This window comes from Mobula birostris, chromosome 9 (genome assembly GCF_030028105.1).
Source record: "Mobula birostris isolate sMobBir1 chromosome 9, sMobBir1.hap1, whole genome shotgun sequence".
Taxonomy (NCBI): Eukaryota; Metazoa; Chordata; class Chondrichthyes; order Myliobatiformes; family Myliobatidae; genus Mobula; species Mobula birostris.
This window is the reverse complement of record NC_092378.1, coordinates 88,321,563-88,348,914: the sequence shown is the minus strand read 5'-3', so window position 1 is coordinate 88,348,914 and position 27,352 is coordinate 88,321,563. Positions and strand designations below refer to the sequence as shown.

General features: G+C 40.9%; 1 protein-coding gene across 2 annotated transcripts in view; it reads right to left on the bottom strand.

Moving 5' to 3' along the window:
* mad1l1 (mitotic arrest deficient 1 like 1) overlaps positions 1-27,352 on the bottom strand; it is a 1,104,775-nt gene that overhangs the window by 562,973 nt on the left and 514,450 nt on the right. For both annotated transcript variants that reach the window (XM_072268390.1, XM_072268391.1), the window contains one exon: positions 3,189-3,279. In XM_072268390.1, coding sequence (XP_072124491.1) covers positions 3,189-3,279 — 91 coding nt within the window. The remainder of the gene's footprint in view (positions 1-3,188; positions 3,280-27,352) is intronic.

Genomic DNA, 27,352 nt, shown 5'->3' with positions numbered 1-27,352 from the left:
CATGTATAGTAATTCAAATTTAATATTATGCTAAGAGTTGATGACTTAATAATGTACAATTAATGATGTACAAATTGAATACCTGAAACAAATGATGACTTTGCCTAACATTGCTACTGTTTTGATACTCCTAACCTATTCAGAGAAAAGAAAAAGGGGTTCTGTTTGTTTACCAGTTACATCACTATTTGAAATATTGTGCATTCATGCACTTCCTTTTAATTGGTAATAAGCTATCACTTCAGTGTGATATTTATATAATGTATACAAACAGTCACTACCATAAATATGGATACAGAAACAATTGATTATAATGGTAACATTTCACTGAACTAACAATCCAGGTTTGGATTAATGATACAAAAACATGAATTTGAATTCCTTCCTCTAAAGCAGGTAGGGATCATAAATTCCATGAATTAAATAATTTCGAACATAGAGCTGGTATCAGAAATGATGCGCATGAATCTTCCAGACTGTTGTTAAAAAAACAATCTGGTTCATTAATCTTTCTGAGAGAAGAAAATCTGCCAGATTTACTTAGTCAACATGCACTTCCTCACTCACAGCAATGATGGCTGAGAAAACTACTCGGTGACACCAAACCTAAATAAGCAATTCACAAAGGCAGCGCAGCACTATTTCCCAGGACAATCAATAAATGGATAGCCACACACAGCAGAAGAAATAAATACAATGACAAAATAAATATAACACTGTGATTTTAAAGTGAAATTAATAACAAATACATCTTTGTTCAATTACTTTCCTGATATCTTATATGAATGAAATCCAAAAATCACCCACTTGGGACTGCAAAACAGTAACTTTACTTATATGAACATCTGTTACAAGAGATGAATGCAGAAAATAACTATGAGAAACCTCTGGTTGCACAATATCATTAGAACATTCTGAACAAATAACTCCTTGAATAGAGCAAAAGCAAATACATCTCCACCTGACTTGAGACTGTAGACTTACGAACATCAAAAATGTTGCTTCGGCTGCTTCAGCATAACAATATTTACTGTATATTCACCTCTTAATTTAAAGTGATGAACTGCATGCTACAAAACAGACATTAAGACCATAAGACAAAGGAGCAGAAGTAGGCCATTCGGCCCATCGAGTCTACTCCACCATTTTATCATGAGCTGATCCATTTTATCCTATTTAGTCCCACTGCCCCGCCTTCTCACCATAACCTTTGATGCCCTGGCTACTCAGATACCTATCAATCTCTGCCTTAAGTACGCCCAATGACTTGGCCTCCACTGCTGCCCGTGGCAACAAATTCCATAGATTCACCACCCTCTGACTAAAAAAATTTCTTCGCATTTCTGTTCTGAAAGGGCGCCCTTCAATCCTGAAGTCATGCCCTCTCGTACTAGACTCCCCCATCATGGGAAACAACTTTGCCACATCCACTCTGTCCATGCCTTTTAACATTCGAAATGTTTCTATGAGGTCTCCCCTCACTCTTCTAAACACTAAGGAATACAGTCCAAGAGCGGACAAACGTTCCTCATATGTTAACCCTCTCATTCCCGGAATCATTCTCGTGAATCTTCTCTGTACCCTCTCCAACATCAGCACATCCTTTCTTAAATAAGGAGACCAAAGCTGCCCACAGTACTCCAAATGAGGTCTCACCAGCGCCTTATAGAGCCTCAACATCACATCCCTGCTCCTATACTCTATTCCTCTAGAAATGAATGCCAACATTGCATTCGCCTTCTTCACCACCGACTCAACCTGGAGGTTAACTTTAAGGGAATCCTGTACGAGGACTCCCAAGTCCCGTTGCATCTCAGAACTTTGAATTCTTTCCCCATTTAAATAATAGTCTGCCTGTTTATTTTTTCTGCCAAAGTGCATAACCATACACTTCCCAACATTGTACTTCATTTGCCACATAACCATACACTTTCCAACATTGTACTTCATTTGCCACATAACCATACACTTTCCAACATTGTACTTCATTTGCCAAGTTAAATGATTATGGCATGGTCAATTTGGTTCCACTGGCAGCACTTCCACTTCAGATCACACTCCCATGCTACAAAATCTACATAAATATCTCAGTGCAATGCCCAAGCAGTGCAATATCATTAAATATACTGCATGTCTGGATATGATTAAAAATTGAGAAATTCAGCCTACTAGTTCAGATATATTAGATACATTAAAGGCTAACTTCACAACATTTTTAACTTTTACCATTTGGCACTAGATCAGCGACAGATCTGCATGCTAACACTCAAGTGCAAGAAGCTAATGAGAATGGCCAGCAAACTCTTCCCTGAGACTTGAATTAAAAGAAGATTGGATACAGTCCTAATCAATGCTAAGATAAAATCAATAGATCTCTTGAGTCACAGGCTAGATGAAATCTATGACTTTTCTGTCAAAAGCTCAAAAGGAAGGTTTTCTAAAAGGTTATCAGTAGAAACACTTACCTGTGCAGACACTTAAAAACAATTATTTTATACTTTTCTTTAAAAGAATATCTGTACTTGGCAGCTAAAGATTACAAATACATTTACCACTTTTCAACGATCAACAGCATTGATGGTATCAGGGTCTAGTGCAACATAAGCCAAACACAATGCTGAATTCCAAATTGACATAAGATTTGACTTCTAATAAATTTGAAAACAATTGATAAGCACAGCAAATGAGATGACTGAACAGTTAATAATTTGTTTTCTTCTGAAAATCCTCCTGAGTAGTAAATGAATTTCTGACCCATCTTCAAAACAATATTACATTTTAATACCCAGCAAGAAAGCCTCACAAGGTATAATAAGATCCTAATACATAATCTCAAAGTTAGAATGCTCAACAATATTGTATTTCCTCAGCCGAATGAAAGTGTTATCTAATTGGCCAATTGTCACCAATCCGAATCTCAATGCCCTGGATTTTTTTTTGCCCTTCAAGTATGTATACATTTACTTTTTCAAAGCAGGTCCGGAATATGTTTCATTTAGTCTTTTTAGCAGTTCGATCCAAATCACAATAGTGCTGCATTAACAAAATGAGCCCAGGTCTTATCTTGGATAATTGCAATTCACCCTGCTGACTTTGCTGGCTGTTTCCTTCTGCTGTCTTTACTAGAGTAAGTAACTGAAAGTATGTGCTACTGTATTGCACTTCACCTAGCCCTCAGACACCGGTACCTGTAGAGTGCACCGTTCCAGTTTCATTTCCAAGATCTTGTTGGCTTCATCAAGGCGCCCTCTCTCAGCCTCCAGCTCTTCAATCTTCTGCCTATAAAACGGTAGATCAGGGAGCTGAGATCTACATATCCATGTACATTCTTTTGATAGGTACTATTACAGTTCTTAATTAATATTGTAACCATGAAATATAGACTTTTTAGATGGAGGAAAGAAAAACAATAAATTCAGGGGTGAAAGAAAAAGTCCACACAAACACCAGAATGGCCTGCAAGTTTTAATTTTTAAAAAGAGGTGTTAGAACACCACTGGAGAATATAAAAAATACATTCCCATATTTAGAACAGCAAGCTACTGTATCTACCTCACATGAAAGAAAACATTCACTGCATTCTAACCACATGTTGACAGTAAACTGTTTGACTGATGAACACCACTGTACAGACTTGGATTGGCTTCACTCCTCAGCCTGTTAAATGATTATGGCATGGTCAATTTGGTTCCACTGGCAGCACTTCCACTTCAGATCACACTCCCATGCTACAAAATCTACATAAATATCTCAGTGCAATGCCCAAGCAGTGCAATATCATTAAATATACTGCATGTCTGGATATGATTAAAAATTGAGAAATTCAGCCTACTAGTTCAGATATATTAGAGACCTCAAAGTATTGTTCAAATAAGCACTGGGAGTTCTCTTGAACCACAGAGAGCATCGTTAGCTCAATCAGTATCACTGGCCATTGAACATATTCTCATATGTCAGGGAAGCACAGCAGTTAGTGTGACACTATTGCAGCTCAGGGTATCAGAGTTCAGAGTTCATTCCCCAGCATTCTCTGTAAGGAGTCTCTGTACATCCTCCCCGTGAATTGCGTGGGTTTTCTCCCACTGTCCAAGGGCATACTGGGCAATTGTCCCATAATTAGAGTAGGGTTAAATCAAGGTTGTCAGGGGTTGCTGGGAGGCACAGCTCAAAGATACTATTCCGCACTGCATGTCTAAATAAAATAAAATAGAAACAGACAATAGCAATAGAAGTAAGTCATGTGGCTTTTAGCCTTGCTCCAAAATTTAACATGATTATGCCTAATCATCCACTTCAGATTCTCAAATTCTTCCTGTGTCATTTGGTCACTTTAGCACCTCCTTTGCGATTTTTTAAAAATCTCTTGGCATCTGTGGACAAACTCATGGGGAAGAAATGTCACCTAATCTATTATTTTGAATTATGGTACATCCCATACTCTGAAGCTCTGACTCTTGGTTTTGGACTCTAGCCATTGGGTACATCCTCTTTGCACCCAGTTCAAATGCAATTTTAATTCTGTACTCAAATTCTATTGAAATGAAGGTCAACACACAATCTATCTTTCCACTCCTAGCTGCCTCTGAACAATTGATTTTAGTGATTAGTGCAAATGGACACTCAGGTCTTATTGCATCTTCTCTTTACTCAATCTAACTTCCTTCATATAACAATTTGCCTTTCTGTTTTCTGGACCAAAGTGAAGCACCTTATATTTATCCACATTAAACTGTATCTGTATTTGTCTAAAACACTTTGGAATCTCCGCATCTTCCTCACAGTCCACATTCTCCCCTTGCCCATTGTCTTCTCCCTCCATTTGTGTGTCATCTGCAAATTTTGGAGTGTTCCCCATTCATATTCCCACTGATATATATTGTAAACAGCTGTAGCCCAAACTCCACTTATCACCATCTGCCAGCTGGAAAAAGATACATTTATTATCTACTCTCTCACACTGGCATGTCACTCACTTTAATCCATACACTATGCAATAAAATCCCATAATTCAGAAGTCCTGATAGTTCAATATCTGACTCATTAGGTGTTGCTTCCACATTCCCTTTAACTCACCACGACCCCAGATCCACAATGCCTCTAAACTCACCAGGCACATTGGAAAATGTATTATAATACTATGTAACATCTAAAGTTCCTAAAGTTGTAATAGCCAGGGGTGGTAGTGGGGGTAAGCTCCCACGACCTATAAGGTGCTCCAAACGGCATGCGATTCTAACAGGCTCTGACAACCAAGTCCAACTCTTGGCCTTCATGTGTGGCTTAGCTACTAAGTCTGGCAGAAATGTTTCTACTGACAAGAGAAGGGGCAAAGGCGGACCACTGACGCCTCAAAACTAGGCTTATATTCACTAAGGATAGAAGAATGAGTGGAGATCTTACACAGACCTACAAAAATCTAATAGCTTTGGATTAATTAGACCCACGAAGGATGTTCCTGAAAATGCAGTAGTCCAATACCTGCAAACATAATCTAAGAATAAGGGGTAAACCACTTAAATAAGGCAAACTTGTGAAAGTTTTTACCACAGAGAGCAGTTGAAGCTTTCTTCATCTGGGCTAAATCAAGAGAAATAACAGTTTCTGCATTTGCTTACATAACAATTGTGACTGTATTTTTAAGAAATACAATCACAAAAAAGACTTTTTGACAAGGGAAAACTGGGATTGGAAACTTTGGATAAACCAGAATGAAAGAGTTGGTCCAATGTGAGCCAGTGACCAGAAGAGCATGGTATTAGGATAAAGAGATTGTTGTATATATTGATGATTTGATGTTCAATAAACTGAATAAGATTACAGACGGATAAAGCAGGTTGAGTGGGAAAAACATTATTCTCATCAACACTTGCAAGTTGACACATCATCAGTGGATAATCTAGGAATGGAAGCAAAACATTACAAAGAATTTGGATGGGATGGAAATGGAGACAGTACAAGGGGTAAGAATGAATTCATCAGTAGAGTCACTTCATTCACAGTCAAATAAATTAACTGGTCTACAAAGTATGTTGTAATTCTAGTCAAGAAGAAGAGCTTATGAAAGGTTCAAAAAACTAGGTAATGATAGAGATCTAGAAGATTATAAGGCTAGCAGGAAGGAGTTTAAGAATGAAATTGGGAGAACCAGAAGGGGCCATGAGAAGGCCTTGGCAGACCAGGATTAAGGAAATCCCCAAAGCATTCTACAAGTATGTGAAGAGCAAGAGGATAAGACGTGTGAGAAAAGGACCAATCAAGTGTGACAGTAGAAAAGTGTGTATGGAACCGAAAGAGATAGCCGAGGTACTTAATGAATACTTTGCTTCAGTATTCACTACGGAAAAGGATCTTGGCGATTGTACAGATGACCTACAGCAGACTGAAAAGCTTGAGCATGCAACTATTAAGGAAGAGGATGTGCTGGAGCTTTTGGAAAGTATCAAGTTGGATAAGTCACCAGGACCAGACGAAACGTATCCCAGGCTACTGTGAGAAGCGAGGGAGGAGATTGCTGAGCCTCTGGTGATGATCTTTGCAAAACAATGGGGACAGGAGAGGTTCCGGAGGATTGGAGGGTTGCGGATGTTGTTCCCTTATTCAAGAAAGGGAGTAGACAGCCAAAGAAATCACAGACCAGTGAGTCTTACTTCAGTGGTTGGTAAGTTGATGGAGAAGATCCTGAGATGCAGGATATATGAACATTTGGAGAGGCATAATATGATTAGCAATAGTCTGCATGGCTTTGTCCAAGGCAGGTCGCGCCTTACGAGCACGATTGAAATTTTTGAGGATGTGACTAAACACGTTGATGAGGGTAGAGCAGTAGATGTAGTGTATATGGATTTCAGCAAGGCATTTGATAATGTACTCCATGCAAGGCTTATTGAGAAAGTAAGGAGGCATGGGATCCAAGGGGACATTGCTTTGTGGATCCAGAACTGGCTTACCCACAGAAGGCAAAGAGTGGTTTTAAATGGGTCATATTCTGCATGGAGGTCAGTGACCAGTGGTGTGCCTCAGGGATCTGTTCTGGGACCCCCTACTCTTCATGATTTTTATAAATGATCTGGGTGAGGAAGTGCAGGGTTGGGTTAGTAAATTTGCTGATGACACAAAGGTTGGGGGTGTTGTGGATAGTGTGGAGGGCTGTTAAAGGTTACAGCAGGACATTGATAGGATGCAAAACTGGGCTGAGAAGTGGCAGATGGAGTTCAACCCAGGTAAGTGTGAGGTGGTTCATTTTGGTAGGTCAAAAATGATGGCAGAATATAGTATTAATGGTAAGACTCTTGGCAGTGTGGAGGGTCAGAGGGATCTTGACTCCAAGTCCATAGGACACTCAAAGCTGCTGTGCAGGTTGACTCTGTGGTTAAGAAGGATATGGTGCATTGGCCTTCATCAATCGTGGGATTGGGTTTAAGAGCCGAGATGTAATTTTGCAGCTACAGTTGAAGTCAGAAGTTTACATACACCTAGGCCAAATACATTTAAACTCAGGTTTTCACAATTCCTGACATTCTGACCTTCCTGACCGGTTTGACGGCTGTGTGGTCCCATGGTGTTATACTTGCGTACTATTGTTTGTACAGATGAACGTGGTACCTTCAGGCATTTGGAAATTGCTCCCAAGGATGAACCAGACTTTACATCATTTTCTGACCTCAATCCGATAGAAAATTTGTGGGCAGAACTGAAAAAGTGTGTGCGAGCAAGGATGCCTACAAATCTGATTCAGTTACACCAGTTCTGTCTGGAGCAATGGAACAAAATTCCAGCAACTTACTGTGAGAAGCTTCTGGAAGGCTACCCAAAACAATTGACCCAAGTGAAACAATTTAAAGGCAATGCTACCAAATACTAACAACGTGTATGTAAACTTATGACCCACCGGGAAAGTGATGAAAGAAATAAAAGCTGAAATAAATCATTCTCTCTACTATTATTTTGACATTTCACATTCTTAAAATAAAGTAGTGATCCTAACTGACCTAAGACAGGGAATGTTTTCTAGAATTAAATGTCAGGAATTGTGAAAAACTGAGATTAAATGTATTTGGCAAAGGTGAATGTAAATTTTGACTTCAACTGCATATAGGGCCCTGGTCAGACCCCATTTGAAGTACTGTGCTCAGTTCTGGTCGCCTCACTGGAGAAAGGATGTGAAAACCATAGAAAGGGTGCAGAGGAGGTTTACAAGGATGTTGCCTGGATTGGGGAGCTTGCTTTATGAGAACAGGTTGAGTGAACTCGACCTCTTTTCCTTGGAGCGATGGAGGATGAGAAGTGACCTGATAGAAGTGTACAAGATGATGAGAAGCATTGATTGTGTGGATAATCAGAGGCTTTTTCCCAGGGTTGAGATGGCTAGCATGAGAGGGCACAGTTTTAAGGTGGTTGGAAGCAGGCACAGAGGAGATGCCAGGGGTAAGTTTTTTTTTTTACACGCAGAGAATGGTAGGTGCGTGGAATGGGCTCCCAGCAACGGTGGTGGAGGCGGATGTGATAGGGTCTTTTAAGGGACTCCCGAATAGGGAGATGGAGCTTAGAAAAATAGAGGCTATGGGTAACCCTCGATAATTTCTAAGGTAAGGACATGTTCAGCACAGCTTTGTGGGCCGAAGGGCCTTTATTGTGCTGTAGGTTTTCTATGTTTCTATGTGATGATCTGAACGACAGAAGATTGGTCTTTTGGGCGATAGCTTGGTCAATCATGGCAAAGAAATCAAGGATAAGTGATAACCCAACCTGTTTGTGTGGTAGGTATGCTAAAAATATATCCAGAAACTGATTTTGAGGAAAATGCAAGTACCAACAACTGATGGAGATTCCATAATACACTAAAAAAATGTAAATAATATTTAAAGAGCTTCACTGTGCAATGCTCCCATGCTGTGCTCTTGTAATTAACACGAGGAACAATTACATACACAAGTATCTGATGACTTTAAACTCCACATGAGTCAAAGAGAAACTTGCTTCATTAAAGTGGCACCTGTACCATCCTAATCTTTGGAAATTATAAGAGTGAATGTTATTTGATTCAGTCACAGGAAGTTTAACATAAGGACTTTGGACTAACATAAATATTTATAATTTGGTTTATTATCACTAACATACGTTGTGAAATTTATTGCAGCAGCAGTGCAAGACATGAAAATTACTGTAAGTTACAATAAAAAAAATTAAAAAAGAGTAAAATAGTGAGGTAGTTTTCATGGACTGTACAGAAGTCTGATGGTGGTAGAGAAGAAGCTGTTCCTAAAACATTGAGAATGGGTCTACAAGCTCTTGTACCTGCTCACTAAAAGTAGCAATGAGAAGATGGCATGTCCCGGATGTGAGGGTCCTTAATAATGGATGCTGCCTTCTTGAGTCACCACTTTTGAAGACGCACTAGATGGTAGGGAGGCTGGGGCCCATGATGGTGCTCTCTGAGTCTACAACCATCTGCATCTCCTTCCCAATCCTGTGCAGTCGAGCCTCCATATGAGGAGGTGAAACAACCAGTCAGAATGCTCTCCATTGTACACCTGTAGATATTTGCTCAGGTCTTTTGTGATACATCAAATCTCCTTAAACTCCTCATGAAGCATGGCCACTAGCATGCCTTCTTTGTGATTGCATCATTATGTTGGGCCCAGGATAGAACCACTGAGACATTGTCACGCAGGAACTTGAAGCAGTTCACCCTTCCCACTGGTGAGCCCTCAATGAGGACTAGTGTATCTTCTCCCATCTTCTCCTTCCTGAAGTCCACAATCTTGTTGGTTTTGTTGATGTGGAATGCACACTGTAGTTGCAACACTACTCAACCAGCCAATTTATCTCACTCCTGTGTGCTTCTTTGTCACCATTTGAGATTCTGCCAACAAATCTAAAGATGGCACTGGAGCTGTGCTTATCCACACAGCCTTGAGTGTAGAGAGTAGAGCAGTGGGCTCAGCACACATCCTTGAGATTAATCAGATCCAACACATAACATTCCAGCAACACACATCAAAGTTGCTGGTGAACGCAGCAGGCCAAGCAGCATCTGTAGGAAGAGGTGCAGTCGACGTTTCAGGCCAAGACCCTTCGTCAGGACTAACTGAAGGAAGAGTGAGTAAGGGATTTGAAAGTTGGAGGGGGAGGGGGAGATCCAAAATGATAGGAGAAGACAGGAGGGGGAGGGATAGAGCCAAGAGCTGGACAGGTGATAGGCAAAAGGGGATACGAGAGGATCATGGGACAGGAGGTCCGGGGGGGGGGGACCCAGAGGATGGGCAAGAGGTATATTCAGAGGGACAGAGAGAGAAAAAAAGAGAGTGAGAGAAAGAATGTGTGCATAAAAATAAGTAACAGATGGGGTACGAGGGGGAGGTGGGGCCTTAGCGGAAGTTAGAGAAGTTGATGTTCATGCCATCAGGTTGGAGGCTACCCAGACGGAATATAAGGTGTTGTTCCTCCAACCTGAGTGTGGCTTCATCTTTACAGTAGAGGAGGCCGAGAATAGACATGTCAGATTGGGAGTGGGATGTGGAATTAAAATGTGTGGCCACTGGGAGACCCTGCTTTCTCTGGTAGATGTTCAGTAAAGCGGTCTCCCAGTCTGCGTCGGGTCCCGCCAATATATAAAAGGCCACATCGGGAGCACCGGACGCAGTATATCACCCCAGTCGACTCACAGGTGAAGTGTTGCCTCACCTGGAAGGACTGTTTGGGGCCCTGAATGGTGGTAAGGAAGGAAGTGTAAGGGCATGTGTAGCACTTGTTCCGCTTACACGGATAAGTGCCAGGAGGGAGATCAGTGGGGAAGGGATGGGGGGGACGAATGGACAAGGGAGTTGTGTAGGGAGCGATCCCTGCGGAATGCAGAGAGAGGGGGGGGAGGGAAAGATGTGCAGAGAGACTTGGATAGATTGGAAGAATGGGTAGAGAAGTGGCAAATGAAGTACAATGTTGGAAAGTGTATGGTTATGCACTTTGGCAGAAAAAATAAACAGGCAGACTATTATTTAAATAGGGAAAGAATTCAAAGTCCGGAGATGCAATGGGACTTGGGAGTCCTCGTACAGGATACCCTTAAAGTTAACCTCCAGGTTGAGTTAGTAGTGAAGAAAGCGAATGCAATGTTGGCATTCATTTCTAGAGGAATAGAGTATAGGAGCAGGGATGTGATGTTGAGGCTCTATAAGGCACTGGTGAGACCTCATTTGGAGTACTGTGGGCAGTTTTGGTCTCCTTATTTAAGAAAGGATGTGCTGACGTTGGAGAGGGTACAGAGAAGATTCACTAGAATGATTCCAGGAATGAGAGGGTTAACATATGAGGAACGTTTGTCTGCTCTTAGACTGTATTCCTTAGAGTTTAGAAGAATGAGGGGACACCTCATAGAAACATTTCCAATGTTGAAAGGCATGGACAGAGTGGATGTGGCAAAGTTGTTTCCCATGATGGGGGAGTCTAGTACGAGAGGGGATGACTTAAGGATTGAAGGGCGCCCATTCAGAACAGAAATGTGAAGAAATTTTTTTAGTCAGAGGGTGGTGAATCTATGGAATTTGTTGCCATGGGCAGCAGTGGAGGCCAAGTCATTGGGTGTATTTAAGGCAGAGATTGATAGGTATCTGAGTCGCCAGGGCATCAAAGGTTATGGTGAGAAGGAGGGGGAGTGGGACTAAATAGGAGAATGGATCAGCTCATGATAAAATGGCGGAGCAGACTCGATGGGCCGAATGGCCTACTTCTGCTCCTTTGTCTTATGGTCTTATGGTCTAATATCTTGAAGAGTAGTAATACCTTTATCCTCCCAAGTTCTGTTAGTGAATGGTTTCCCCCCCAGATAGAAAACGATTATTGTACCACAATGGAGATGATTTACACCATATGCTTTTAAATTTTAGGAAATTTTCTGCTGCTCTAAACACTTGCAGCATGTGGGTTAAAACTGGACCATAATGCAAATCACATTTTTTGGTAGACATACGTATAAAGAGAAAGCCTTTCAACCTTATTGGTGCTATTAGCTCTTGTTCTATATTTTTCCAGGATAAAACTTTATCCTCCTCCATCCAATAGCTAAGACTTTTTAATACAAATGCCCAGTGATACGATTTAAAATTTGGACATGCCAATCCCCCATTCGACTTTTTGAATTGTAGAACTGACCATTTTATATTGGGTCGTTTACCATTCCAAACATAGCATCGTAGTAAGGAGTCCAGCTTTTGCCAATATCCTGCTGGAGGTGCAAGTGGGATCACTGAGCTGATAAAATTAATGCGGGGTAAGATGTTCATTTTAATGACCGAAATACGGGCCAGGACTGATGCTGGCAGGTGTCTCCCTCTATTAATATCTTCTATTTTTTTCAGAATTAAAGAGTAATTTGTTTTAGCCACAGATGATAGGGAAGTATTTACTTTAATACCCAAGTAGAGGACCTCATTTGTAACTTTAATCTGGGGAGGAAGAGACACCTTACTTTTATCCGTATTAATCAGCATCAATGCTGATTTTAACAAATTAACTTTGCATCCTGAGAGAAATCCAAATTGCTCCAGTGTTTTTAAAACATAGGGGAGAGTTTGTTGAACATTCACCATATAAACTAGCGTGTCGTCTGCGTAAAGTGATATTGAATGCGATGTTGTACCTATTGTAATAGGGGAGATCTGAGGAGAGTTTCTAATTAAATGTGCAAGCGGTTCAATAGATATATTAAAAATTAAAGGAGACAAAGGATCCCCTTGTTGTGTGCCCCGTCCTACGTCAAATAACTCTGAGAAACCTCCTCCCACACATACCCGGGCTGAAGGATTAGCATACAATGTTTGAATCATATTGATAAATTTATCACCGCCAACTTAAATTCTTTTTGAACTCTCCAAAGATATGGCCATTCAAGGTGATCGAACGCTTTTTCAGCATCTAGAAATAGCAGGCCACAGGCAGGTGGGATTTTATGTGTTGCACTCAGTACGTGTAACAGCCGGCAAATATTATCAGATGCAAGACGCCCCTTGATAAAGCCCGTTTGATCTGAGTTAATTATTTTCCCAACTACTGTCTCAAGTCTACTGGCTGAGACTTTGGAAAAAATCTTGAGGTCGGTATTTATCAAGGAGATTGGACGGTAATTGGCACACTCCAAGGGGTCCTTACCGGGCTTAAGTATAACTGTGATCAGGGCTGTGTTTAGATCTCTATGGAAAGTGCCATTCCAAAAGCATGATTTAATGCTTCTAACCATACTGGTCCAAGAATATCCCAAAGTGCTAGGTAAAGTTCCACAGGTATGTCACCTATGCCTGGCATACGGCCCTTATTTGTAGCTTTGACTGCTTTGAGTAGCTCATCCAGTGTAATAGGAGAGTCTAGAGTTTTGGTGTCCTCTGATGACAACATAGGGAGGTCTAATCCACTGAAAAAATCTGTGAAGTCATTCTGAGAAGGAACTGAGCCACTTGTATACAATTCTTTGAAGTAATTCTTGAATATCTCGTTTATTTCCTCTGTTGAAGATACTACTCCACGTTTAGCACATCTAATTGCTGGTATAGACCTTTTAGTTCCCTGTTGTTTGAGCGTTAGAGCTAAAAGATGGCTCAGCCTGCTGCCTTCTGCGTAATACTTATGTTTGGTTATATGGATCATATATTCTGCCCTGCTTCTTAATAAATCATTTAATTCTGCTTGTTTTGTCTTGAGCTCGTTTTCTTTTGTTATGGTGTATCTCCTTTTGAGATCATCCTCCAAAACCTTACATTGATCTTCTAAGGTGGAAATCTTTTGGAGCCGGGTTTTATGTAGGTGGGAACTGAACCGTATGACGTTATTTTGTAAGAAACCCTTGATGGAGGCCCAAATCACTGTCACATCTGAGACACTATTTTTATTTACATTTATAAATTCTGCCAGTTTTGTTCTCAGTTGTGATAGGAATTTGTTGTTTTTTAGAAGGGTGGAGTTAAACCCCTAACTAGTAGCCTTATTTTTAATTTTGCCATAATTGAAAGTAGATATGACTGAGTTGTGATCAGATAGATGTCTGGGCAAAAATTCTATTGAGTGTACTAAAGACAGCAGACCGGAGGATATAAGAATGTAATCTATCCGAGAGAAAGTTTTATTTCTTGCGGAGAAGAAGGTATAGTCTTTAGCAGATGGAATATGCACCTTCCACACATCCGTTAAATTTAAATCTGCTAGAAAAAGGTTAAGTGCTTTGGAAGCAGATTCTTGAGAGCTTGATATAGTTGAGGAAGATTTATCGAGGTTAATGTTAACCAAAGCATTCATGTCCGAACCAACATATAGTTGGTAGTCACTTAACTTCAGTAATTGTGAGGTAATTGAGGGAAAAAATTCAACCTCGAATATACTTGGGGCATATAGGCTAATGAATGCAACTTTTTTACCCTGAATGGATGTGCAGCAAAAAGCTGGACGTCCTTTATTGTCGGCGCCCGTCCTTTCAATTGATACATTAATATTACATCTCATTACTATCATAACTCCTTTCGTACGAGTACCATCAGCTGATGCCACAACGGGTTTATAAAAACAGTTTTGAACCCTGGGAATGTCAGTAGGTTTAAGATGTGTTTCCTGTAACAGCGCAATATCTATTTTCTTTCTGCGTAAGAAATCTAAAACCTTTGAACCCTTGTAGGGAGAGTTTAATCCTCTAACATTAAATGATACAATAGTAAGATTTTCTAATTTATCTGTGTTGCTCACCTTCCCCTGGATCTGTTATTGTAAATTGGTGGTGAAGCCCTGAGTTACCCCCTTCCCACCCCCCCCACCCATCACCCCTCGCATTCAACCCTTTACTTTGTAACATCTGTGAGTGTCACTTAGCAATATCAGACACTGAACACTGACATCAACCGCCCCCTTCCAGCACTAGCAAATTAGAAAGGCAAAGCAGTTCTCATAGACAATCATATCAACGAGACAAGAAAAAAGAAACCTGGACAAACCCGTTAACCTATATAAGTAAAACCGTTTCCATCTCACATATATTATAACACATGATCAAGATCCCAACAGCTATCTTGCAAAAAACTGTCGCTTCAATAGACCGTCGCTTAGCGATGGCACTAATGACGTCTTATCTGATGCCCAGAAATGTAAACAAGTCTACTGGAGACATAACATTCTAAAGTTAGTCAGAACAAACTGCTGTTTTTCAGCTTCATTCTTGATGAAGTATTACATTTGGGTATATTGAATATTACCTTAAAACTCTGACCTGTAGTAGTCAGAAACAAATTGGCCCCTTAATTAACTAAATGCAATAACCAGAAAACTTCACATCTAGAATGTTAACTTGCCCGTGCCTGATAGATTGCGTATACAGGCTAGTCCGAGCTCTTCATGCTGTTCCATCTCCTCCCGAGGTGCGTGTGGACTTTGCCCAGGGTCTTCTTCCATATCTCCCAGCTGGGTGCCATCAGGGAGAGTAGGTTTGGCTTTCCTCGCACCCTCCAGGATAGCCTGCGGGTCGGTGTACCGTAGAAGCTTAAAGATCATGGTCCGCGGTCTTGAGGTGTTGTTGGAAAAGATCCTATGTGCTCTATCGATCTTCAAAGGAGTGCTATGGGAATTCTTGAGCACTGGAATCCAATTAGGCAGCATTTTCTGGAGGTAACCTCTTGGATCGTCGCCCTCAGCACCTGTCGGTAAGTTGACCAGCCGCACGTTGTTTCTCCTGGATCTGTCCTCCAAGTCGTTTAACTTCTTCCATATCTTAGACACCTCTGCGAGACAGGAGTTAGTAACTTTCTCATTCCTGTGTAAGCTAACTCGAATGTTGTCTACTTTATTGAAGACCGTGTTAAATTTTTTAGCGTGAATGTCCGCTTGCTCCTTTAACGACCGGAGAAAGTTGCCATTCTCTGCCATTTGCTTCTGTATGGGGTCGAGAGCCTTTTCCAGCGACTCCCTTAGCATGTGGGCTACCGTTTCTTGCAGCGATTCCATCTCCATTGCCATTGTTTGTTTAATTAACATAGCTATTTCTTCGGATGAATCGCTAGCTTGTTGTCGTTTGCTGGTATCTTGTTTCCTGGTTGAATTTGTATCTTTTTTTGAAGCCATGTCTTTAGTTAGATCTTTCTCCAACTCAACCTTGTATTAAGACCTTCTATGAGTCCTGAAGAACTTGAAAAAGGAGGGTTGTATGTCAGCGCTCAGTGCCATGCTGCCATCTTGCCTTGTGCCTCACCGGAAGTCCTCTGATATTTGTAGTTCCCTTCTACATGCCTTTGTGCTCTAAATCTGAAAATTGGTTGCATGAATTTAACTGGTAAGTGTAAATAGAAGAGGAATTTGTAAGGTGCATCAGGGATTGTTTCTCATAGCAGTCACATAACCTGTCCAGGAATGGGATATTTTGGAATTGGTTATACTTTATGCTTTATTGTCGCCAAACAATTGGTACTAGAACGTACAATCAATACAGTGATATTTGATTTTGCGCTTCACAATCCCTGGATTACAAATATTAAATATTAAAAATATTTAAAATAGTTAAAATTAGTAAATATTAAAATTTTAAATTACAAATCATAAATAGGAAATAGAAAAATGGGAAGTAAGGTAGTGCAAAAAAACCGAGAGGCAGGTCTGGATATTTGGAAGATGCGGCCCAGATCCAGGTCAGGATCTGTTCAGCAGTCTTATCACAGCTGGAAAGAAGCTGTTCCCAAATCTGGCCGTACGAGTCTTCAAGCTTCTGAACCTTCTTCCGGAGGGAAGAGGGACGAAAAGTCTGTTGGCTGGGTGGGTCGTGTCCTTGATTATCCTGGCAGCACTGCTCCGACAGCGTGCAGTGTAAAGTGAGTCTACGGACGGAAGATTGGTTTGTGTGATCTGCTGCGCCGTGTTCATGATCTTCTGCAGCTTCTTTCGGTCTTGGACAGGACAACTCCCATACCAGGTTGTGATGCACCCTAGAAGAATGCTTTCTATGGTGCATCTATAAAAATTAGTGAGGATTTTAGGGGACAGGCCAAATTTCTTTAGTTTTCTCAGGCAGTAAAGGCGCTGGTGGGCCTTCTTGGCAGTGAACTCTGCTTGGATGGACCAAGTCAGGTCATTTGTGATATTGACCCCCAGGAACTTAAAGCTTTTGACCTGTTCCACTTGCGCACCACCAATGTAAATTGGGTCGTGCAGCCGGCTACTCCTTCTGAAGTCAACAACTAATTCCTTCGTCTTGCTGACGTTGAGGGATAGGTTATTATCTTCGCACCATGCCACCAGGTTCTTAATTTCCTCTCTGTACTCAAACTCATCATTACCCGAGATACAGCCGACAATTGTTGTGTCATCAGCAAACTTATATATTGAGTTTGATGGAAACTTGGCTACACAATCATGGGTGTACAGTGAGTACAGCGGGTACAGCGAGTTATGTATAATAAGGTAGGATTAATAACAAATCTTGGGGTTAGAATCCTCTAGGAAGCTATGAGGATCTTGTCTGTTGTGTAGCTGGATGGGTGGAATCCACTCCATACTTTGAGAACAATCCTTCAGCCACTAGCAGGAAGACGCAGATTTGCATTGTATACTACATGGTCATATCATTACACAAATCTTCTCCATCGTTCTTCACTGGAATGGTAACAAGTCCAAAAGCTTCCTACTGCAGTGAAACTAGTCTGCAGAACAAATGGGAACCTTTCAAACTTCATTGCTTCCCAATTGGAGTACAAAAATACTTCAGATTAATATGCAGCTGGGGAGATGATGAAATAGAGAGGGAGGGGGTGGGCTTTAGCCTTCTGAGACTTTGCATCCATTTCTTAAGCAGGTGGATTACGTGAAAGTCAGATAAGACAGATGAAGTAAGTAAGGATGAAGGAAGAATTTTGATGATGGTAGTACAATCTAAATAGACTTTCAAAACTTTTTCATGAAGATCCTTGTAAAAGGTTGGTTAGGCCTGAGACGATGGTCTCTCTTATGCATCAACATTCCTAGGGTCAATGCTATTTAATGTATATGTCCTGTTAGCACTTGACACTCCAAAATATAATACACCACAAGTGTAATAGATCAGCGGTCCCCAGCCACCGGGCCGCGGACCGGTACTGGGCCGCAAGGCAAGCGCTACCGGGCTGCGAGGAAACGATATGATTTGGCGATATGAGTCAGCTGCACCTTTCCTCATTCCCTGTCACGCCCAATGCTGAGCTTGAATGCACGCGAGATCATTACGCACGCGTCATCCATGTCAGCGCAGGAAGGAGATCAACTCCTCAAGCTTGCAAGTGACGGCGGGCTGAAAAGTATGTTTGACATAATATCTCTACCGTCATTCTGGATCAAAGTCAAGGGTGAATATCCTGAGATAGCCAGGAAAGCACTGAAAACATTGCTTCCATTTCCAACATATCTCTGCGATGAATGCAACGAAAGCTAAATTGCGGAATAGACTGGATATAAGGAACCCATTCGAGTATCGCTGTCTCCCATCACTCCTCGATGGCACCATCTTGTTGCAGGAAAACAAGTCCAGGGCTCCCAGTGATTCAGCGATATTGGTGTGTTGCAATGATTTTATATGTTCATACGGGGAAAATATGTGCTGTGTGTTTAATATCCAAACGTTACTTAAAACGTTATGATGCTATTGACTTACTTATATAACCATATAACAATTACAGCATGGAAACAGGCGATCTCTGCCCTTCTAGTCCGTGCCAAACGCTACTCTCACCTCGTTCCACCAACCTGCACTCAGCCCATAACCCTCCATTCCTTCCCTGTCCACATAGCTATCCAATTTAACTTTAAATGATAATATCGAACCTGCTTCTACCACTTCTACTGGAAGTTCATTCAACACTTACTTCAAGCTCTCCTGTCCTCCCCTGATAACTGACTTATCACTATATTCATGCGTGGAAAATATGCGCTGTGTGTTTAATATTAAATTCGTTAGATAAACCCTTTTAGAAACAAAATTGAGTGTATTAGCCACTTATCACCGATATTCTGGTCGTGATTAACTACCCCACCCCGCGTGAACAGAATCGCCAAAAATGATTTGTAAAAAAAAATCGGCACGTGCAAGTCACGCATGCGCACTGGTGCCCGCGCAAGGCTTCATGGTCATTGTAGTCTTTTCGGGGTAAATGCAACGTATTTGACTGCTACTCTTGTCCGTTGGCAACCACCCTTCCCCTCCCCCACCCCAGTCGGCCGGTCCGCAAGAATATTGTCAATATGAAACCGGTCCGCAGTGCAAAAAAGGTTGGGGACCCCTGTAATAGATCACACATACTTGGATTAAATACCATCTATCACTTTTCCACCCAGTTTTTCAACCAATCTATAACTCTGTATACTTTCACAATCTTCTTGGCTATCTGCTATTCCATTTGTTGGTGTTTTCAGCAAACTTATATTCTCATCCAAGTCAATGACATATATGTAATTTTAAAATAATAATGTTCTCACTACCAAACCCTATGGCACACCACATAAAATCATCCCTGAACCTGAACCACTACTCGTGAGCCTTGTATTACCAAGCCAATTTTAGATCCAGTTTGTCAAATCATCTTGGATCTCACGTGCTTTGGAGAGTTAATTCTTGAATGTTGACACAAATATTTTTAAAATCTGCTGCATTTCATGAACTGTTGCTCCACTCGCTTTTTCTCTCTGCAATTTTTTTTTGAAATTTGTGACAACTATTGATGCATTGAAATTAAATTAGATGTAGGCTTGGAGGGAGAATTTGTTCAGTTTTCTGTAACTACCAGGAAATAGAGAGAAGTGAGGCAATCTACTTGAAGTCTGAAGGCAGATTTAATACTGCACGTTATATGTGCCCTGTACAGCAATCGTAAGTGGCTTCCATTGCTCATACTGACTCAAGTGATGAATTGGAAACTTCAGTATTATTCTTCAGCTCTTGTAGAAACAGTTTATTTATTTTAAATCCTTCAGCTGTTAAACTTTCATTGTTTTATCTTTTCAACCTTTTCATGTCCTGACTGACAATGTTGCTCTTATGAGGGGATTTATTGCAAAGGCCTCATTTTGCAAGTAATCCTGCACAGTATATTAAGGTCAGAATATCAGGTTTAGAAGATTATTAGCTCAAAAATCGTAAAATGGTTGGAAGTATTAGGCATGGAATACAAGGCTGTAACCTCTTTTCAAGGATTGAAATTACTCTGCTTAAACTTCTCACAATTTACGATATCATTTGAAGAGATTACCATCTGGTAATCACTTTAGAAACATTATTCTTTACAGTAAGTGCTGTATGGTATTGGGGGTAAGGTATTGGTGTGGGTGGAGAGTTGGTTAGCAGACAGGAAGCAAAGAGTGGGAATAAACGGGACCTTTTCAGAATGGCAGGCAGTGACTAGTGGGGTACCGCAAGGCTCAGTGCTGGGACCCCAGTTGTTTACAATATATATTAATGACTTGGATGAGGGAATTAAATGCAGCATCTCCAAGTTTGCGGATGACACGAAGCTGGGTGGCAGTGTTAGCTGTGAGGAGGATGCTAAGAGGATGCAGGGTGACTTGGATAGGTTGGGTGAGTGGGCAAATTCATGGCAGATGCAATTTAATGTGGATAAATGTGAAGTTATCCACTTTGGTGGCAAAAATAGGAAAACAGATTATTATCTGAATGGTGGCCGATTAGGAAAAGGGGAGGTGCAACGAGACCTGGGTGTCATTATACACCAGTCATTGAAAGTGGGCATGCAGGTACAGCAGGCGGTGAAAAAGGCGAATGGTATGCTCGCATTTATAGCGAGAGGATTTGAGTACAGGAGCAGGGAGGTACTACTGCAGTTGTACAAGGCCTTGGTGAGACCACACCTGGACTATTGTGTGCAGTTTTGGTCCCCTAATCTGAGGAAAGACATCCTTGCCATAGAGGGAGTACAAAGAAGGTTCACCAGATTGATTCCTGGGATGGCAGGACTTTCATATGAAGAAAGACTGGATGAACTGGGCTTGTACTCGTTGGAATTTAGAAGATTGAGGGGGGATCTGATTGAAACGTATAAGATCCTAAAGGGATTGGACAGGCTAGAAGATTGTTCCCGATGTTGGGGAAGTCCAGAACAAGGGGTCACAGTTTGAGGATAGAGGGGAAGCCTTTTAGGACCGAGATTAGGAAAAACTTCTTCACACAGAGAGTGGTGAATCTGTGGAATTCTCTGCCACAGGAAACAGTTGAGGCCAGTTCATTGGCTATATTTAAGAGGGAGTTAGATATGGCCCTTGTGGCTACAGGGGTCAGGGGGTATGGAGGGAAGGCTGGGGCGGTGTTCTGAGTTGGATGATCAGCCATGATCATAATAAATGGCGGTGCAGGCTCGAAGGGCTGAATGGCCTACTCCTGCACCTATTTTCTATGTTTCTATGTTTCTATGGTTCTTGGGAGTATTTCTATCAGCAACAATTGTGATCATGATAGGCTGCATTTTAATTCTATGATGTAAAGTGAATGGTCAAGGAAGGAAGTAAAAATGCTGAGAACAAAGCCAAATTTTCTGTAAATTTCATTGAAAACATATTTTTGAAGGATATTCTGGAGTTCCTTATTTCAGTGTGACAATTTAATTTGGAAGTCATCTTAGCTATAAACTCATTGTATAACCTGAGGGAATCACTAAGAAATAAAAACAGAAGTAGACCATTTAGCTCCTTGCACCTGATCTACCACTCAACAAGATGATAGTTGATATACCTCCTAAAGACTATTTATCTTCCTAACTGCCTGCTAATTTTGCGATTCATGCATAACAGCACCTCAATCCCTCTGTAATTCAATCACTTCCAATCTTTCTTCATTACATATAGTGTCTTTTAGTTCCTTTTATCAAAGTGTATGGCCTCACCCAGTTTCCATAATAAACTTCATATGTCAAGTTTTCACCTACTTGCTCAGAGAACAAATATCCTCATCACAACATATCCTCCCACCTATCTTGTACCACAAGCAAACTTGGATACCGTACACACTGACCATACATCCAGGTCTTCAGAGATAAAATTTAACCTCCCCAGAACTCCTGACACAATACTCCACCCTAAGGGCTTCACTGTACATCACATGGAGTAGATGGGAGCAACAGGTAAAGACAGAGATGATGGTGTTTGTTTAATGATTAACTCTTCATTGTGCATATATGAGGTCCTGTTTCCATGGCCTAGAACATTTGATAGTCAAAATCCTTCTTTTCCCATGATGGGAGAAATAGAAACAAGAGAGCATAGGCTTAAAGTGAGAGGTATGGGTCTTAAAAGAGATCTGAGAGGTAAGATTTTTATTTTACAGAGAGGACATGACAGTAGCTTTACTAAAATCTTATATCAATGCGCTTCTGATGCTCACTGCTCCTTTGGGCTCCATTTATTGTGTATATCCTAACCCAAGTCCCTTCAAAGAGCATCATCTCACACCTTAGAGGATTCAGCTCCAGCAGCCTTTGCTCTGCCAATCACATTACCAAGTTAGATAAAATAATTTACTTATAATCTATATGGCTTTTTGGGGTAATTTAGTTTTAATTCAATAAAGAATTGGTAAGGGTTTTATTTCTCAAATCCCTACATCACACTCCAGTCCAGTTGGTAGCAGTAATGCCTGTCACCATTAAATGTCAGAAGAGGAAGAAGATAAAACCTGGAATTTTGGACTGAAACCATACAAATCAAGGAACATTTCCTGAACATATTTCAATAATTACTCCCCTTCATTGCCATTTGCACTAATTGTTACTTCTATCAACACTGACATAATTAATTCCACCCTTTCTTCATCTGTGATAATCACCACTCTACAGTTCTTGCAAACACCTACCATTCTTCACAGACCTGTTCCTCCATCTCCCTCACAGTGGTAAGGCAGCATCACCTTGCGTCTTCACTCAAACCAACCGGATTTCACCCATGGGCTGACAAGGGTATCCTTTTACCAGCATACCTTCCTTAAACAGTACTGTCACCCTCATCATTTAATCAAAGACAAACGATCTTATAGAATTAAAAATCAAACTAAGCTAAATTAGCGAAATAATGAACAGTAATTGTGTTGGCGCGTGGCCAAGTGATCTGAAGGTCGCTAGTTCAAGCCTTGGCTGAGGTAGCGTGTTGTGTCCTTGAGCAAGGCACTTAATCACACATTGCTCTGCGACAACACCGGTGTCAAGCTGTATGGGTCCTAATGCCCTTCCCTTGGACAACATTGGTGGTGTGGAGAGGGGAGACTTGCAGCATGGGCAACTGCTGGTCTTCCATACAACCTTGCCCAGGCCTGCGCCCTGGAAACCTTCCAAGGCGCAAATCCATGGTCACATGAGACTAACGGATGCCCAGTAAAGAGTAATTAGTATTCAACTTAGCATAATTAAGTGGTTAACAAGAAAAAAAATCACACCTGGCCCACTCTCTCTCAATTAAACTGAACTAAGAGAAAGCGTGAATACACAATTATACTCATTTGCTTCTACCACACTCCAACCCATGTGACAAATGACCGAAACCCATAATAAACGTGCAACACAATACAAACAGAAAATAGATATATGGCTCCCATACGCCACCTTAAGTATACCCAATGACTTGGTCTCCACAGCCATCATGGCAATAAATTCCATAGATTCACCACTTTCTGGCAAAAGAAATTCCTCCTCATCGCTGTTTTAAATGAATGTCCTTCTACTCTGAGGCTGTGCCCTCTCGTCCCACTACTGCAAATATCTTCTCTACATGCACTTTATTTAGGTCTTTTAATATTCAATATGTTTCAATGAGACCCCACCACCTCAGTCTTCTAATCTCCAGTGAGCACAGACCCAGCGCCATTAAACACTCCTCAGATACATTCCCAGGATCATTCTCATGAATCTCCTCTGGCTCCTCTCCAATGCCAGCACATCTTTTCTTAGAGATGGAGCCCAAAACTGCTCACAGTATTCCAAATATGGTCTATCTCCTTACAAAGCCTCAGCATTACACCCTTGCTTTAATATTCTAGTCCTCTTGAAATGAATACTAACATTGCATAATATGCAATGTGACATACAATGGTATCAGATTATGCAAAAATAATATTATTGAATATGAAGCTGTTAACAACAATTTCTATAGAGCTTTCCATTGTGGATCACTTCCATTCTGGAAATATAGCTTCTTAGGTAGTTGATGGTTTCAGTGTGGGAGCAATGGGTGGAGGTAGCTGATGGGATGGAAAGGCGGGCAGTTTGTGAGGTTGCGCACTACTTCCACTGCTTAGTCAGGGCTTCTGTGTTCTACCATCTCAAGATTCACAATACCACTCTGTAAGTTTCTTTTCCATTTGAAGAGGCCATATACTATACATTTCTAGAAATCAGTAGCACAATACCAAATCCCAAGCTATCCGAAAAGACAAAAGAGAAGTAAAGAGGTCTAGAGAGAAAACTCTAGTCCTCAGGGCAAAGGCAGTGGAATTCATGGCTGTCACATGTAATGTGATTAAAATCCCAAAGGAAAGATCATGTCAACACAACATGCTGCCATTAGTCCTCTGCCCTTAAAATGAATATGGACAATGGATTCTTGTCTGTGCAGATTCTAGACTATACGTCAACATTTTTCCCACCACTTTTGCATTCCTTTTTTAAAGGAAGGATTTCCTTTGAGTTTGTATTTCCTGGAAGGAGGACATGTCAGCACACCCCCTTCAGCCCTCTTAACTTCTATATGATACTCCACAACCTTCCTATTCTCACTCTGCCACCACCAGCTAGCTTCAAGCTTAATAAGCTTAAAAGTTTTCTTTTTTGCCTGACAGCATCCTTAAAGTGTTCAACAAGGTATTCATGACTATCAACATACAGCAGAATCCCAAACGTCCCTTCCTACACACTCACTAATCATTTGCAGGTTCAGGGAGATTGGGAATATCCATTCACTGCTCCCACCAGGTCTTGTCAAATATCATAAACTTGAGAAATGTACTTACTGCTCCTTCAGCCCTAATGAGAAGGGAAAGATTTAAAGGGGACCTGAGGGACAACTCCTTCACACAGAGAGTGATATGTGTATGGAATATGCCAGAGAAAGCAGTTGAGGCAGGTACATAACAACATTTTAAAGACAGACAGCCACGTACATGGATAGAAAAGGTTTAGAGTAATGTGAGCCAAATGCAGGTATGGGACTAATTTAGATGGGTGTCTTGATCAGCAGGGACCAAAGTTGGGCTGAACAGATTGTTGCTGTGTTGTATTACTGGTGCTACCAAGTTTCTGACTCCTTAGCTTGTTTCCCAACCGTTAAAGTTATTGATATTATTAACTATTCTGCGACCTACTCTTGCAAATATGTTAACATCCCTCTCAAAACTGTACGCTTGACCCTCCCTCCCTTACATACTCATCCCATTTCCTCTTCTTGAACATCCTGCTGCCCCACAAGTATGTGTTCAGCTTCTAAATAAGTCCATGCTTCAGCAGTGCCATGGTCTCAAAAAGCCTTTAATCAAAGTCAGTAATGCCATCGAAGTGACCATGGCAAAAGTACTCAACTGCTCGTCATTCTCAACAATTTCACTGAAAAGGTTGAACAAACCTTCTTCATCTAACGTTGCTACAGCAGGGTCAAATGGCTCTTGCTTCATTTAATATTTGTCTCTATGACCTCAGCCTGAATTTCTTCAGCAGAACTACATAGTTTCAATCTATCAATTTACTTTATAGTGCACTGATCCCATATTGGAGCTGCTTTCTGCTCTTGCCCAGAACCAGAAAATCTCTTCAGCCTTGCTACCATTTTCCATTTTTCATGTTCCATCTTCTGCAGTGCAGAACAGTGAAATCAATGCCCAAGTAAAGATATTAGAAAGGTTCATGCAAGCAATACCTAATGGAATTAAATAAAATAATTTACATAAATTTATTCCACTACAGAAACAATTAGTACAGTACCAAACACCATATCATAAATCTTAAAATTTTACTTTATCATCTCTCCTTTAACCTACAATATATTTTCTTTATTTTCATTCATTATGCCTACTGTGTTACAATAAGTCAAAAATAAATTGTCATTTCCAAAAAGGATGTATTCAATGCAGGCTGATAAAGAACGACATACCTAAAAGCAAATGCAAAGCAGGGTCCTACTAACATTCACAGCCACTTGAGATTCATTCTTTTTAAAGACACCACCACAAGCACTGAATTGAATTACTGCAGTACTTCTCAAGACATCCAAGTGAGGCATGATTTTCTCGTGACAAACATTCCTTTGTATTTGAAAAGTTATATACTCTCAAGTAACATCGTGGGCGAGTCTAGAACCAGAAGGCACAGCCTCAGAATAGAGGGATGTCCATTTAGAACACAGATAAGAAGGAATTTCTTTAGCCAGAGGGCAGTGATTCTGCGAATTCATTGCCAAAGGCAGCTGTGGAGGCCAAGGAATTAAGTATATCATTGGACAACAAAGATTTTCCTTCCTGAATACTTTTGGGCGTATCTTATGGATTTTTGGGCTGCTGTTCATGAAAATCACCATTAAATTTCCTTATCAAGCACAATTTTTAAAATCAGCTGTATGTGTTATTTCAATTAATAATTCAAGTCAATTAAAACGTTGCCCACAATATAAGTTGAAAAGTTTTCTATTTTGTCCAGGCATTTCTGGCGATGCTTAGGCAGGGTGGATGCTGCATGGCAGGACAGGCTTTAGAAAGTCTATAAAATCATCACGCACACATTGTGTTTACATGTATATCAGTTTATGATCACGCTGATGCTCAAAGAATATTGTGTGTACTCATTATAATAAAGTAATTGTATTTTCAGGAGTACTTGTGACAACAAAATGTCTTGGCAAGGTTGCAACAGCCGAAAGACTATCTGTTATATCTGTGGTGAGCATACACTTAAATCTCAAAGACAGACAGTGACCCCTCATACTAAGAAAGCCTATGAGCTCTACCTTGGGTGTAAAATTGACGACCAAGACAAAGCCTGAGCTTCTCACACCTGTGGCGCAACTTGCACTGTCAATCCTAGAACTTGGCTCAGAGGCATTCAGAATTCAATGCCGTTCACTATCCCTATGATATGACGAGAGCAGAAGGATCATGTGACAGACTGCTACTTCTGTTTGACCAGTGTGACTGGTTTCTCTACCACAAACAAGAAATTTATTGAATACCCCAGTCTCCCTTCAGCCAGGTAGCCAGGTGTCACATGACGATAGTCTTCCAGTATCAAAACCATCAGAGATATGAAGTCTGGAGGAGGCAGACATGGATGCCATGATGCATGAGCTAGGAATGGTAAAAAACACTGACACTGATACAGATTTTGAACCCTTTATG